Below are 16,980 nucleotides of genomic sequence, written 5' to 3' on the forward strand. Positions count from 1 at the left end.
TGTGCATGCGCTAGAGTGGTGGCAAGCACTGAAGAAATGGTGGCATTTTCCTCAGTGGAGGAGAAAACCCAGGAGCAGCTTGAGGCTTGTGCGCACATTATGTTTGCCCTTCCTTTGCCGGCAGAAGAAATCTGAAAAGCTTAAAGCAGGCATAGGCAAACTCGGCCCTCCAGATGTTTTGAGACTACAATTCCCATCATCCCTGGCCACTGGTCCTGTTAGCTAGGGATGATGGGAGTTGTAGTCCCAAAACATCTGGAGGGCCGTGTTTGCCTATGCCTGGCTTAAAACTTCGCTAGTAGCATCAAAAACATTTCAGTAAGTCAGTCTCACTTGCTCTATGCTTATAATATAGATATTACGGGAAACTTAGAGTATGTTCAAAAGAAACTTTAAAAAGTTTGTTTGTTTTTCATTCAACTGGCATATAAATTTTATGAAGTACCGTATTTTTTGCTCTATAAGACTCACTTTTTCCCTCCTAAAAAGTAAGGGGAAATGTGTGTGCGTCTTATGGAGTGAATGCAGGCTGCACAGCTATCCCAGAAGCCAGAACAGCAAGAGGGATCGCTGCTTTCACTGCGCAGTGATCCCTCTTGCTGTTCTGGCTTCTGAGATTCAGAATATTTTTTTTCTTGTTTTCCTCCTCCAAAAACTAGGTGCGTCTTGTGGTCTGGTGCGTCTTATAGAGTGAAAAATACGGTAAGTAAGTAAGTAAAAATAGGTGAAAATCACTGCAATACCCATTCGAAAGGAGGAACAGTGTAGTCTATGCAAATTTTACAGTCGAGGTGGCAGCAAAATGAACACATCGAGGTGGACTTTGATTCAAATCACTGAGGTCCAGCGCCAAGGGCCTTCTGGCGGTTCCCTCACAGTGAGAAGTGAGGTTACAGGGAACCAGGCAGAGATCCTTCTCAGTGGTGGCGCCTGCCCTGTGGAACGCCCTCCCACCAGATGTCAGGGAAATAAACAACTATCTGACTTTTAGAAGACATCTGAAGGCAGCCTTGTTCAGGGAAGTTTTTAATATTTGATATTTTGTTCTGTTTTTAGTGTTCTGTTGGGAGCCGCCCAGAGTGGCTGGGGAAACCCAGTCAGATGGGTGGGATATAAATAATAAAATTGTTGTTGCTGCTGCTGGTTTGTGTGTTGCTGTTGCCCTTTGCACTGATCCACTTGAGGCTGCAGGAAAAAAGGAAAAGTGAGGCTGCATTGGTTTCTAGGTCCTAAACATGTCTGCACCCCCAAGGCAAGCCATTGGTTCCTCCTTACCTGGGACAACCACTGTGCCGAAGAAGAACCACCAACCTGACCAGAGTTGTGATCACCCCAAAATTACAATACCAGGAGGCAATGGAGGGCTGCAGGGCAGGCAACTGGAAGCAACTATCAAGAGATGGCAGGAGAGGTGTCCAGTTACTGGGTAAGGTTAGCATCCCGCAAGAGTTAGCAACAGAACTCCAAAAACACTTGAATTCTGTGGCAGATGAAAGTGATAGACTACATGGAATTGGCGGAAATGACTGGCAGAATCCGAGATCAGGGAGAAGAGTTGGTGGAAGAAGATTGGAAGAAATTTAAAGACTATTTGCAGAAACATTGTAAAATTAATGAATGTTAAAATGATGTAGGATTGATTGAATTGAGACGGTTTTTGCAACAAAGTTAAAAGAATATGTAAAAATGGATTGATAACTAGATGACAATATGAAGTTAAACATGTTAAGATATAAAATTAAGATAAAAACAAAGAGGGTAAGGATTTGCTGAATTAACCATGTGAACAGGAATACAAAAAAGGGAGGCATGAGGAGGTCAGGAAAATAAGTAAATGAAATACAAGTCATGAAAAGACTGATTTGTTTTTAATGTTTTTTTATTTTTCATTTATTCTTTTTTATGTATTTTGTATTTGTTAATTTGTATTTTTGTATCTTGGCTTTCTATTTTTTTTCCCTTTTTATTCTGTAACCCTTTTTTGCTTATAAAATCTTAATAAATATCTTTTTTTAAAAAAAAACCACTTGAATTCTGAGCTTGCTATCTAATTTCCAGGCAAACTGTCTCATGGCTTGACACTGAGGCTCCCCCGCTAGCTCAACAAATCTGAGACACTTTTGACACTTACCATTACATTAGGGACGATAAAAAATTGATGGTAAGACAGGCGCGGTGTCTGCTTCGTTGATCGTTAACAGTAGATAAAAATGAAAAACAAAAACAAACAAAAAACCCTGCATCCAGGAAGTCCTTAGAAGCCTTTTCTTTCTGTAACAGTCCTGCGAAAGAGTTAATGTCGAAAAGGACAGTGCCTTTGCTTGTTTGGAACAGTGCCACTATATTTATAGAGGACATCAGAACTAGGATATGATCTGGAAGCACAGGAACTTAGGTAAAGGTAAAGGGACCCCTGACCGTTAGGTCCAGTTCCGGATGACTCTGAGGTTGCGGCGCTCATTTCACTTTATTGGCTGAGGGAGCCGCCGTACAGCTTCCGGGTCATGTGGCCAGCATGACTAAGCCGCTTCTGGCGAACCAGAGCAGCGCACGGAAATGCCGTTTACCTTCCCGCCGGAGTGGTAACTATTTATCTACTTGCACTTTGACGTGCTTTCAAACTGCTAGGTTGGCAGGAGCTGGGACCGCGCAACGGGAGTCCCGTTGCATGGATTCGAACCGCCGACCCATAGGAACTAGGAAATGATCTGGAAGCACAGGAACTTACTGAAGCTAAAACAGCCTGGATCTTGTCTGTGTCAGGGTAGGAGACTGCCTGGGAATCCCACAGGTGCCATCTTGAGTTCCATGGGGAAAAGGTGGGATATAAATGAAATAGAATCATAGAAGTGTAGAGTCGGAAAGAACCCCAAGTGGCACCTGGTAGGAATCACTGCTAAATAATAAAAGTACGATATTGGCCCAAATATAAGCCACACCCGCAAATAAGCCGCACCTTTAAAATTGGGGTGGGGGGAGAAAAAAAGACAATACCCAAATATAAGCCACTCCCTTAAAATTGGGTTACAGGCTGAAAACCGCTGCGGTTGGTAAAATTGTAGCTCCGAGCCAATTTAAGCCTTTGATCTTGCAAGCCCACCAAAGTTACCGTACAATTGCTAAATTCACAAATTCAGTTACTACAATTCCACAGGCTTTCACACCCGCAAATGGCAAAGGTAGAAGAAAATCCTAAGGGTTAATTGCACAACAGTTTCAAGCTCGCAAATCAGCAATAAAACTTTTGTTGTTCCGTTTTACCGCTTATGCCTGCCTCAGCAGTGATATCGTAAAAGCCCATTTTTTGTAAGGTCGCAAACTTAAGCCGCACTTTTACTTTTCATGGTCAGAATTTGGAAAAATAAAGTGCGGCTTATATTCGGGCCAATATGGTAAATACCGAATTGGATTTGGAATTATTCTTGAATTTCATCCTCCAATCTAGATGCCCTTGGGACATGACAATTGGGGCACCTCACGATGGGGACGGCCAATCCTTGCCTCTTAGTTCTCTTTGGCATGTGATTCCGGATGCAATGACTGATGCCCATTGACGAATCTGCTCTTTGTGAATTTGTCTCCCATTCTTTTGCAGCCAACTACCTTCTCTCCCATCACCACATCTTGTGGAAATGAGTTAAACATACATCCCATGAATAAATAACTCATTTTGTTTGTCCTGAATCTATGAGCAATCCATTTGCGATGCAAGGGACTCATCAGGTCTGCACTTGTTCAGCTCTGACAATGCTGTAGCATCAGCTTCTTCTAGTCGCTGGGCTCTGAGTTGCTGCACTGATAATTATTTTAAGACAATGATCACAGGCGCTGGAACCTTAGAAGAGGAGCCGGTAACAATATACGCAGCCGACACCCTCTCTTGCCCATAGCTTTTACCGATTCTCGAGATGCATTTTCTAATCATCCTTTAACCTTTAGGGCAGAGTTATTGTTAAAATAACAGAGAAAACCTGAATAATTCAGCAATCGAAAGATCGCCCTCCCTGATTACGCTGCTGACAGCAACCAGAAACATCTTGGACAATTGCATGTAGCATCACGGTCACAAGATAGTGTTACTGGGTCATTGACGACACTCAACAATCTGTTTAATGATCATCATAGAGTATATCAAACGGTAGCGACGGCAGCAGAGAACTGAATTGCTTTGAAGCTGTAAGCCAATCAAGGACACAAACTGCTGGAATTGATATGCTATTTACAAAACTACGCTCTCTTTCTTTGATGTTTTCTACTGCTGCGTGCGCCCCCTTTCCAACCAATGAGAGTTTCTTGGGTCCAAGCTAGCCAAGGCTTTAGTTTCCTCTGAACGAACAAGAGAGCACTGGGAATTTATGGCGTCTTTGATCACAAGGAAAGGCTCTTACTGCAGGCAGCAGATCCTTGACAATCACCTCACAGCTCCAACCTGCCTACTGCAAAACGGTCTCCCTGCCTTTCCCACATGCTCTATTCACTAGTATGTTGCTGAATGCAAGTAGCTTTTTACCTGTTCAAAAATGAGCTGGGGTTAGGGATGGTGGAGAGTTTTGATTCAGTTGACATTTAAAGACCAAGCTACCTGCTTTTCACTTTCTGAGACAGTGCAAGAACCAACACAGTAATCCCTTGAAATTTGCACTTCTCTGAAATTTGCAATTCAGTTCGCCAGCCAAGTTCAGTTCTCCCCTATTTTTATTTCAGTTTGCATTTTTTTTGTTATAATGCAAAGGTCCTCCTGGAAATTTGTCAGCATTTCAATGTGAATTTCTCCTGATACAAACATTTATGCAAAGCAGAATTTTTGCTCATTTTTCTGTTCGTTTCATTAATATTTGCATCCGTGTGCATACTTTGCCATAGTATAGGTGGTTTTGTACACAGCACTTGGCTGGAGACCAGTATGGCAAAATTCATAGAACTGTGAAGTTTCATAGAACTGATGAATTTCTGCCGCATTCCCAGTCAAGCACAACTCTTCTTCTCCTCTTTAGTGTTGCATCGACTGCCTTCGACTGCTTTACCACCTTACTTTTCGAGCTTTTTGAGCAACAATGCTACTGAAAAGTAAATGGCTTAAGACAAAGAGATGTCATTTAGCATGAAAAAGAGAAACCTGGCATATCTCAAGTGCCTTTTGGTCTGGTGTATGTAATTAAGATGCCTCTTTTTTTATTTGCCCCTGATTATTTCATTCATTCTAATTAAGGTGGACAGAAAGCAATGCTTCAGATAAGAGTGTCATTAATTAATAAATAAATACCAGTAACTGTAGATTACCACCTGTATCGCTATACAGAAGTATTGCCTTCGTTCTGAAATACAGTTCTTTTTAGCTTTTGTAACCAACCTTTCAGCTAGGATTAGTGTCACTTTGGTCCCTGGTGTCCGGTTTCAACCTTAAAGAACCTCTTTCTTAACAGTCACTGATTGGTGACATCTTCCTTTTCATGTTTTTAGCTGACCTTGTCTCTTCGCTATGCAGTTCGTTTATTTAATCATTTCCAAATAATTTTAACTGGAAAGCACTTTGCTAGGCATTCAGTTGTTATTTTTCTGGGGGTGGGTGGGGTTCTCCTTTACATTTTTAGTAGAAATCCATTTATTTGGGGTATGGAAGTATCATTAAGCTGGAATAAGTGGTGGGATACTCTGATCCCTGCAGATAGTTAAGACAGGTTCCTCCCTATCTTAGTTCCTTTTCCAGTACAACCTTTAGAATATGCTTTTTAAGGAATTTGTCTTAAAATGCATGTCGACAGGAAAGATGGCATGTGGGTCTATTTCACAGCCAAGCCTCCAGAAGAAAATACATTCGCTTGTAAACTATTCCTTCTAGCCTGGCATCCCTATGCATCTTAAGCAGTATATCTTGGAGACTCCAAAAGCTCTACTCTTACTACATTCTGCACCTAGTACATAATCTTATTATGTTCTATAGTTAATACATATTCAGTTTGCTAGAAAACTATGTTGGAAAAAATATGAGGGCCACATAGCAGCTGTCCGTGCACTGCACCTTACAGTTTGCCTAGAAGGACTATAAGCAAAGCTGGAAGAAATAATAATAATAATAATAAACCGTAATTTTGTGTTGTTTTTAAAGAGGGGGTGTGGAGGCACAGGATATCCAGGGCCCACTGCAAAAGAATAGGGAGCCGGGCTCCCTAGCGCACTCTCTCTAATAATCCCTCTGTTTCCAAGCACAGAGCAGGAATTCTGCTACAGAGCTATAACCCTTCACCACCTGTTGTTGTATATTTCAATTGCAAATCGCATTACAGTGGTACCTCAGGTTACAGACGCTTCAGGTTATAGACTCCGCTAACCCAGAAACAGTACCTCGGGTTAAGAACTTTGCTTCAGGATGAGAACAGAAATTGTGCTCAGGCAGCGCGGCGGCAGCAGGAGGCCCCAATAGCTAAAGTGGTGCTTCAGGTTAAGAACAGTTTCAGGTTAAGTACGGACCTCCAGTACTTATTCTGAGGTACCACTGTACTGTGTTTTACAATGGGGCATTTTTTTGTATTCAAGTTCCAAAACTGAAGTGCAGATCATCTCTTACACAGCTCTGTTTAATAACAGTCCTGTCAGAGCTGTCCCAGTTAATTCTCATTCTTCTTTTTCCCAAGATAGCAGCGATGTTTTAGGAAATGGCTTTGTTGTAGATGAGGAAGTGAAGCTTGATAAAGACGGTTTACTCCAAACCGTATCAAGGTTTCTTCTGTTTGGTTGACAGCTTCTTTTTCGTCAGGCTGGCACGAAGTCACTCGCCGTCTTTCACCTCCAGGTTCCTCCACAGGATCAGCAAACTTGGAAGGATAAAAACCAGCGTTTTCTGTACATTTCCCTTCACATTACCTAACTGCCACAGGGGTTTCCCAAGAGATGGCAGCTGGGGAGAAAAGGTTTAGCCCTTTCCTCAATGTATGTTGCCACTCACACCCAACACCTCTAATGCACAGCAATTAAACTTAGGAAGAAACATTTGCACAAAGGTGCTTCATTTCCCCAAGTTTATGTGACCCCAGGGGCAGAGCTAGCTGCACCTGTGGGGCAGGGTGAGTGTCCCAGGGGTGTGCCGCACGCGCCAAGCATCCCGGGGGGGGGCGGAGCGGCAATATCAACCCCCTCAGGGATGACACCTGGGGCACACCGCTCCCACCTTGCTCCACCTCTGAGCGAAAAGGGGAAAGGGCCAGCAGAAAGAACAGGGGTGGCCCACCATGTGGTTTCAGCCCCCCTCACCACTGTCTGCTGCCCTTCTCACCTGTGCTGGGCCTGGGGGTAACCCGTGAAACACGGTCCAGGACTGGTCCAGAATCCGAAGGTTCCACTGGGAGTCAGTCCGACAGGACCAAGGGAGGGCACGAGGCAGGAAAACAGGCAAGGACAGGATCTAGCATACAGCAATGTTGCTCCCACCACCTGGGACAGGGTCCGACAGCCTTTTATCTTTGTTGGGGTAGCGGCCGGTCCTGATCCCCCGGCAACTCATCTCCCTGTTTCGCCCAAAGGAGAGCACTCCTCCTGCGAGTACTCAGGTCTCACCTTCTCTCAGACTTCAGTCTCTGCAGCTTGGGAGACGTCGGTGGGTTACTAGACCCAGAGGCCGCCTCAGCCTCCCCTGACCCAACTGGCAGTGGAACAGCTGTAAGTGATGGCCCAGCTAGAGGCAACGAGGTAATCCCTGCATCTGGAGCCAGGGCAGGCTCAGGCCCCTGGCTCGGCCCAGCTGGTGTTTGTTGCAGGGGAACCTGTGCAGACTGGGACTCTTCGGGATCAGGCCCCAGACTTGGTTCAGATGATGCCTGAGGCAAAGGATCCGGTGCAGATTGAGTCTCCTCTGGTTCCCAGCCCAAGTCCCAGGCCATCACATCAGCAATGGTATGGAGCTCCCTCTGGCAGCTGAGATGGGGCGAGTGGGGAGAGGCACTGGGCTTAGCTTTGGACCCACTGCACCCTTGCAGAAGCAGCTCTCTCCAGGAGGCTGTTTTCTGGGAGATACTAAGCAGCATGATTGGGCCCCACTGCGGCTGAATGCCATCTGCCCAACTAGCTGCAGCTGCTCAGGATACTCCCCCAACCATTGCACCTTGCTTTGGTGCTGGGAAGGATATGGCAAGCTTGCTGGGGTCAGCTGGTTGCATCTCTGGTGGGGGCAAACCCAAAGAAGATACCCCCAGAGGAGTTTGTCATGTCTTTCAGGTGCAACAAGCTTGTATTACACTTACAAACACAACACATATATAAAAATGCATTTTCATTCATTTTTATTCCAGATCAACACCCCCCTACATATGTACCATCACATAACTATATGAATTAACAACCACTATAATTTGCTTCTGTGCAGCAAAAATAACAAGCAGTGATGGATCCCGCACATTTTGAAGATCACAGTTATTTTCTATATCTACCACATCAATGGTAGCAAATAGCCATCTTTGGAAAGGTGGTGTTATTTTTCAAATGTCTGTTTCACACTTTTGCATTCCCTGTTGAGCAAATTTTCACTGGGGAGCAGACTGAATGCTGACAAACTGTGGCTTGCCGGAATTATGGTATGCTGAAACAAGCCAGCCTCAAACTTTGGTTTATAAAGCTGACCCTTTCAAAATAATTAACCACAGTTTCGGAGTTGGATATAACAATAAAGTGTGGTTAACTAAAAGCAGAAGTGAAAGCTTCCACTGTCTTCAGAATCATACTGCGCAGGAAAGAGTTGGCACAGAAACTCAAATCTTGTAACCCGTGTAAATCTAAACCATGGTTTAACATCATGTCCAAACCAAGGCAGGCATTAATTTTGTGAACCTGCTGCATGCAACACATGAACCCTACCACTGAGCTAAAGACTTTCTCCCTGGTATCCAGCTTGCCATTACTAACCAAAGCAAATGTTTTTGGTCCCTCACATTGAATTCATGTGGAATTCCAGTTTGATGATTGCACTTAAGCTTGACGAAAGCCAGTGCAATAATTCATTGTCAGGATGAGAGTGTCCGTAATTCTCTTTGCTGGTTGAGTATCACACAGTTGGGAACAAGGTGCAGCCCAGGCTCTACTTTGCTATAAAAACTGTTCCTGCACACTTTCCCCCCCATTGGTGCAGGCCTAATTAAAGTCAGTGCAAGAACATATTGCCGAGATGGGAGTGTCAGCAATTCTCTCTACTATATTCTCCTTGGGTATAAATAGAAGGGAAAAAAACCCAGTTCATTAGTTAAGCAAGACATTTGAGCAGGGTCTCAAATTGAGCATCTAATCCATGAAAGGGTAACCTAAGTCGCTATTGTCACCTTTTGAATCCTATATAAGTTAGGTAGACAACTCCAAGCCAAAGGTACAATTTTGCCTGATATTGATTCGGCTTTCCCCCCCCTCCCACCTCTTCCCTGCTCAGAGAAACCATAAAGGTGAGCAGCCCGTGAAGAGATTAAAGGGCAGAGACACCTGTGCCTGGCCAACTACATTGTAAGTATACAGCTTTGTCTCTAAGACTGAGCTATTATCTATTTACCTGTGAACTGTTTCCCTGCCTGGAAAAGCCATGGAAGGGACTAAGGGAGCAAAACATCTCTGAGTAGTAAGCATTGTGCTTCTTCTCTAAGATGAACCTGTTATCTATTTATCGGCTATCCTTTTACCTGCTACTGTCCACAATACGAGGATGATTAACCATTTTAAGTGAAAATATCCCACCCTTTCCATTTTCAGCTGGGGTCCTTATTTCTCTCTCTTATCTCCATCTCTCATATCTGTGCATCTCAAAATACAATGCTGTTTTGCGCAAAAATGTGTAAGATACATCAAATATGGAGGTAGGCCTGAGTCAAAGAGGGGTCCATACGCTCGGTATGAGGACAAGGTTTATCCAAACATGGGACTCAGTTAGACTGCTAAAGAAAAAGCAAATTATATGTGTTGTATATGCAATATAACGTTGTGCCACCAGATGGTGATGCAGAGTCCCATTTATCTCCACCTGTTTTCCCTGTTTAAATTTACGATTTAAACTGAAACGCTTCTTTGATGTTTTCTAGATCCAGCCATGCTTATGCTGATTGTGTAGACAGTTTTAAAGATACATATTAATAGGTTTTGTCTTAAAGCCGAATGCAATGCCCCTTGCTTTTTCTTCTCTCGTATCTCTTCCGTTCCCTGAGTGAAAGGGTGAGCTCGCTTGCCTTGTTATAGCACTTTGTTTTTTTGTCTTTTGGGACAGATTAATATGAGTATCAGCGACATCCTCAGCCCTTCTGATATTGCTGCTGCAATCAGAGACTGTCAAGGTAAAATTGTCTGTGTAACTAATCTAAGAGCTGCATCTAAAACACATTTATACCACCCTAGCAGACATGGCTTACTCACAAAGAATCTTGGGAACTGTAGTTTCCCTCTCACAGAGCTACAATTCCTAGTGCCCTTAGCAAACCACAGCTCCCAGGATTCTGTGGGTGAAGTGATAGGCTTTAAATGTATGGCAAGAATGTCAGGAATGGGGAATCTATGGCTCTCCAGATGTTGTTGTACTATAGCTCCCCAAATTCCTAACTTGTCCATAGTGGCTGGGGTTGATTAGGCTTTGATTCCAACAACTTCTGGACAGCCACACAGGCAGGCACGGTCCAGGAGGTTTTGTCACTGTGGGCAAAACACCCTGCTGCCTCCCCTTGCCCAGCACTGTCCCCCCACAGATCCTGGCACCCTCCCTGCCCCCAACATTGCATCTGCACTGCTACCCATCCTGCCGCTGCAACTACAGCCTCGCCTATGTCAGACCCTCCAAGTGTCCCTGTTTTCCAGGGACAGTCCCATGTTTACAGAAGCAATCCCGGTTTCTGATTTGATCCTGGAATATCCCAGTTTTCCTAAGAACATCCCTATTTTCATGGGAGAAATGTTGAAGAGCATGGAGTTACATGATCCCCGAGCCAAGGAGATAAGTAACCGTACAACCTTTAGAAGACATCTGAAGGCAGCCCTGTATAGGGAAGTTTTTTTAATGTTTCATATTTTATTGTGCTTTTATATATGTTGGAAGCTGCCCAGTGTGGCTGTGGCAACCCAGTCAGATGGGAAAGTATTATTATCCTCCTCATCATCCCTATTTTCACCAGAGAAATATTGGCGGGTATGTCACAGCTGCATGCAGGCTGCTGCCATAACACAGTGGCAGCGGTGAGGACGCAGTGTTGGGGTGAGGGCAAGGGTACTGTGGCGGCAGCAGAGGTGGCGGGAGCAGAACCACAGCATGGCCGGCAGTGGTGCAACAGTGGCAGTAGGGTGGTGGTGGGGCAGAGGTCAGATCTGCCCCTGAGGCAAATTCTTTCACCTCACCTCATGGCCACAGGTTCTCAGTCACTGACCTAACCCAAGATGCTGTCTTCCACCGTATTATTGTATTTCCATTTGTAGTCTGCTTCCTCTCTGAAGATGAGGTTAAGCACTCAAGGTAGTAGTTAGCCTGATGCTGCCAGAACATTGACAAGCAGGACATCCCCTTCCTATAATTTGCTTCCAGCCCTAGACAACAGAAAAAGCAGGAGGGCATCCAAACACAGCAGTAAATGAAGTATAATACACATTGCCACCTAGAGGAAGGCCTCCAAGAGACCTTGAAGTCCAGAGTCTTAAATTACCTAACTACACCAGTGTTCTGAATACACAGGTTCCAATTCAGTTATTTTATCTATGTCTCATCATTGTATTTGATCTGTGTTTCATTGGTAAGTTCATTTTGTGAGCTACTTATGTTATTTTTCTCATTAAGCAGCCTGTAGGTTTTTCTAAGTTAAATAAATCCCTGCAGCTGCTATTTTGAAGGATGCAATCACACATTTAATGTATGGTATGGTTTGGTTTGGTTGCCAAACTAAGGCCCGGGGGCCAGATCCAGCCCAATCGCCTTCTAAATCTGGCCCGTGGACGGTCTGGGAATCAGCATGTTTTTACATGAGTAGAATGTGTCCTTTTATTTAAAATGCATCTCTGGGTTATTTGCGAGGCATAGGAATTCGTTCATTCTTTTTTTTCCAAAATATAGTCCAGCGCCCCACAAGGTCTGAGGGACAGTGGACCGGCCCCCTGCTGGAAAAGTTTGCTGACCCCTGTCTTAAAGAAACCAGCTCTGGACCCCACACTCCTAAAGAAACCAGCTCTGGACCCCCTTATCAACCAGTTACAAATCTTTCTTTTGGGGGGAAGGTGGTGGAGAGGATTGGGCAGGAGGTATCTCCAAGCATTCTTGGACACCACAAATTTCTTAGATCCTTCCCAACCAGGATTCGGGTCTGAGTGGACGTTGGTCACCCCGATGGATGACCTTTGAAGAGAGGGGGTGGGGGAGTATGACCCTGTTCCTGCTTCTTGATCTCCTGTTGGTTTTTGAGTACCTTGACCACGGGATCTTCCTGCGGAACTGGCACCGTTACAGGTGCCACACAATACTTGCTTTGCAATTGTAATAAATTGAACTTTTCGTTTGGCAGCATCCAACACTTTGGAATTCCCAGCCTACTGACATCAGGCAGGCCCCTTCACAGCACAGTGGAACCTTGGTTCTCGAACTTAATCCGTTCCGGAAGTCCCAAAACGTTTGAAAACCAAGGCGTAGCTTCTGATTAGCGCAGCCCCCCCCCCCCGAAACAATAGCCGACAACCGCATCAGACGTTTGGCTTCCAAAAAACGTTTGGAAACCGGAACACTTACTTCTGGGTTTTCGGCGTCCGGGAGCCAATTTGTTCGTCAACTAAGCCGTTCAAGAACCAAGGTTCCACTGTAATCTTTTCAGCACCTGCAAAAAAAATATATTTGTTTAGGCAGGCCTACCCAGATGTGTACAATGTTGCTGTGTGTTTTTAATCTGTTTTCACCTTATCGTTGATTTTAACTATTTTAAAAAAATGTTTTTAATTGTTATTTTGAACTGTTTTTGGCAATGATTTCATTGTTTTATTCTGCTTCGAGGTTTGGTGTTTTTAGTTTTGGGGGGTTTTTTATAGTCAAGCAGTATATAAATTTTATGAAACAATCAAATAAATAAACCATGCCAAAGACAGAAATGCATTAAGTCTGATCCACTCAACGACGGATCCCTCGCAGGGATAATGCAGTGAGAAGCAGGCATGTGTGAAAGAAATCTTAAAATGCCATTTGTAAGTGCACACATGCACAGAAGCCATAAGAGGATCTGCGCAACTTTTGGAGACAGGATGCATAGGTACAAAAAAAAAATGACCATCTTCATCTGTATTCCAAGCTCCTAGGTAACAGCAGCTTTCTTTTTCTGTCTTAGCTCCAGATAGTTTCAACTACAAAAAATTCTTTCAGATAAGTGGCATGTCCAAAAAGAGCAGCAGCCAACTGAAGGATCTCTTCCGCATCCTAGACAATGATCAAAGCGGCTACATTGAAGAAGATGAACTGAAGTGAGGCTCCACCTCCCCTCTGCTCTCTTTCTCTGACTTTTGAAGTTGCCTAGACATCTCTCTTCCTTTTGTGTTTCTCTCATTTCTTTGGCGCGTCCTTGGTTTGAATATAAAATAAGCATGAACCATTTTTAACAGACACCCTGTGCACTCTTTCTGCGTACTATGCCTATAAAGCACATTCTTCTCCCTCGAAGAATTCTGGGCACTGTACTTTGTTAAGGGTTACTGGGAACTGTAAACACTGGAAGGGAAACCACAGTGCCCACAATTCTTTGAAAAAAAGAATGTGCTTCAAATGCGCTTCAAAGACAGCGTCTACACAGCCTAAGCCCAGCTGCGGAGCAAGCCAATTGGGCGCCTGGGGTGGTGCGTGTGCCCTGCGCCCAGGGACGGGGGTGGGGGTGGGGCCAGTCAGGGCAAGATGCTCCATGGGGCCTCCAAAGAGTCTGACTGCCTGAGGGGGAGGCAGTGGGTGAATCCTTTGGGGCAGCGCGGAGCCTGTGTGTGCCCCAGCCACCACGTCACTCACAGGAGAGACGCCTGACTTGGGCGTGCTGCAGGCCCTGCAATGAGTGCCGCCCAGCATTTTGTCACCCCTCTCAGTGGTGTGGTGTAGTGGTTAAGAGCAGTGGACTCGTAATCTGGTGAACCAGGTTGGATTCCCCGCTCCTCCACATGCAGCTGCTGGGTGACCTTGGGCTAGTCACACTTCTCTGAAGTCTCTCAGCCTCACTCACCTCACAGAGTGTTCGTTGTGGGGGAGGAAGGGAAAAGGAGATTGTTAGCCCCTTTGAGACTCCTTAGGGTAGTGATAAAGCGGGATATCAAATCCAAACTCAAACTCAGACCGCCCCCACTGCACCCCCTTCCTCCGCCCCTGCCTAAGCCCCACTGGACACGGCAGGGTTTATTTTTGAATAAGCATGCAAATTATTGAACCGCTCAGAATGATTTCCTGGGGGAATCTGCTAGTCGTCACTTCTACCATAAAACCTAATCAGCTTGATTTAAAATAGCACTCCTATTGTGAGAAATCTTTAAAATGTGGGAGGTAAAAAATGCCTATTCATTTGCATCCCACCCTATGTAACAACATTTTTTTAAACTGGGGGATGAGGAATCTGTGGTCCTATATACGCTGCTGGAATCCAATCACCATCAGACCTGGCTCAGGCTGATGGGAGTGGAGTCCTTGAAGACTACAGGTTCTCAATTTCTGCTTTGGTTCCTTGCTCCTCCGACCATTCTCCATTTGGTAAAGTTGGTGCCCAGTTTCTCTCCTCTCCACCGCCACCATCTGTCAGGGAGAAGAAAAACTCCTAGGCAATGGGGATTAGACAAATTTGTAGGGGATAAAGCTATTGATGCCTCTTTGTTCCAATGAATATATTACCTCCAGTTAGTGTCATTGGAAGTGAACTTCTGAATACAGTGGTACCCCGCAAGACGAACGCCTCGGAAGACGAAAAACTCGCTAGACGAAGGAGTTTTTCGTTTTCTTAGCCGCTTCGCAAGACGCATTTCCCTATGGGCTTGCTTCGCAAAACGAAGCTTGCCCCGCAAGCTCCGGGGATAGCGGGGAAGCGCAGCGCGTCTTCCCCGCTGTCCCTGGACCTCTTTTGAAGCAAGGGGCGGCGGGGAGAAGATCACTTCTCCCCGTTGCCAGCCCCGCAATCTCCGGGGACAGAGGGGAAGGCACGCGCGCCTTCCCCTCTCTCCCCGGACCCCTTTTGAACCAAGGGGCAGCAACGGGGAGAAGTGATTCTCCCCGCTGCCCCTTCCCTTGCTTTAAAACAGGTCCGGGGACAGATGGGAAGGCGCGCGGCGCTTCCCCTCTGTCCCCGGACGGTCTCCATAGGAACGCACTGATTGATTTTCAATGCATTCCTATGGGAAACCGTGCTTCGCAAGACGAAAAACTCGCAAGAAGAAAAAACTTGCGGAACGAATTAATTTCGTCTTGCGAGGCACCACTGTACCATAAGCAGGAGGATCAAAGGCTTTAGTACTCCTGTCCTGCCCTGGCCTGAGATTGTCTGAGGCAGAGAGTGGGGTTTCATCAAGTAGGATTTGTTGCATAGTCTTATCTCTTCTCCTCACATTGAGAGTCCCTGTCCTCAAATACTTCCAAATCATGGTCTGATTCAGAAAGCTCAGGGGGGACCACGATTCAAGCAGCAAGAAAGGAGCAAAGGGGGTGTGATTTTCCTCCTGAGTTCTTGCACACTTGCCTGTTCATGCTTAGCTGTGGTTTGGCCATATATTTAAAGCACTCTGATGCCACTTTAAACAGCCTTGGCTATCCTCAAAGTAATCTGGGAGCTGTAGTTTGTTAATGGCGCTAAGACATGGGCAGGCAAACTAAGGCCCGGGGGCCGGATCCAGCCCAATCACCTTCTAAATCCAGCCCGCAAACGGTCCGGGAATCAGCATGTTTTTACACGAGTAGAATGTGTCCTTTTATTTAAAATGCATCTCTGGGTTATTTGTGGGGCATAAGAATTTGTTCATTATTATTTTTTTCAAAATATGGTCTGGCCCCCCACAAGGTCTGCAGCACAGTGGACCGGCCCCCTGCTGAAAAAGTTTGCTGACCCCTGCGACTAAGAGTTGCTATGAGACCCTCACAGAGTTACAATTCCTAGAGTGGTTTAACAGTAAATCCCTTCTCACAAGAAAGGCTGGGAAATTGTAGCTCAGTTTGGGGAATAGGGGTCGCTTAACAACTCTCAACACCCTTAACAAACCACAGCTCCCACAATTCTTGGGGGACTTAATTCCATGACTACTTAAAGCGTTGTCACAGTGCTTTAAAGTTTAAATGTGTGCTGTGAATGTGCTCTTAGTGTTACGGCAAACTAGGTCAGTGTGTAACTGAGGTTAACAAGGTTTCGTGTTGCTCAGGACTCCTCTTCAGGCAGTTGTACATTCAATGGCATTCAGTTGTGTGCCCTTTATTCTTCCCTTACTAGGTTTTTCCTCCAGAGGTTTGATAGTGGAGCCCGAGTGTTAACAGCTACAGAAACCAAAACCCTTTTGGCAGCGGGAGACCACGATGGAGATGGGAAGATTGGGGCTGAAGGTACGAATGTGGCTGATATTGAATGGTCCAGCATAGGTTAATCCTGTCACCTCTATCCACTGTTTCTGCCGCCTTCCCTTTCTCCTAGAAACTGCCTGACTGGCACCCTCTGTGAGATTAGTGCTAAGCACAAATGCCCCAACAACCAAATATATGGGCCGGCCTGCATCTCTCCATGAGGGTAGGCTCTTTCACCTATTGGTGATTCCATTCTGCAAGTAGAAACTGGCTCCTGGGGTGGGGTGGGTCTGACTTAACAGACTTTTTCATGTTCTGCTCACTCTCATAGTGAACTAGGTCAAAGAGCCACGACCAACTGGGTATGTGGCTCTTAAATTCCAGGGAAATAGCTCTGCCCCATAGTCTTCCTCCCTCAGCCACCCATGCAGTGATTGGACTTAGAAACGTTCCATTTATGCAAATGAAACTTTTATGTACTAAGCCTACCTAATTGCTGCATT

General features: G+C 45.3%; 1 protein-coding gene across 1 annotated transcript; it reads left to right on the forward strand.

The window, feature by feature from the left end:
- Positions 1-9,438: 9,438 nt before the first annotated feature.
- Positions 9,439-16,560, forward strand: LOC310831515 (parvalbumin, thymic CPV3-like; the record flags this gene model as incomplete). The annotated part of the gene is made up of 4 exons (XM_083712127.1): positions 9,439-9,477; positions 10,229-10,295; positions 13,302-13,434; positions 16,410-16,560. The coding sequence occupies exons 2-4, from the start codon at positions 10,235-10,237 to the stop codon at positions 16,558-16,560; spliced, it is 345 nt and encodes a 114-aa protein (XP_083568253.1). The 5' UTR covers positions 9,439-9,477; positions 10,229-10,234.
- Between the last annotated feature and the right edge of the window lie 420 nt (positions 16,561-16,980).

The sequence above is a fragment of the Podarcis gaigeae genome (genome assembly GCF_964106915.1).
Source record: "Podarcis gaigeae genome assembly, chromosome: 14".
NCBI lineage: Eukaryota > Metazoa > Chordata > Lepidosauria > Squamata > Lacertidae > Podarcis > Podarcis gaigeae.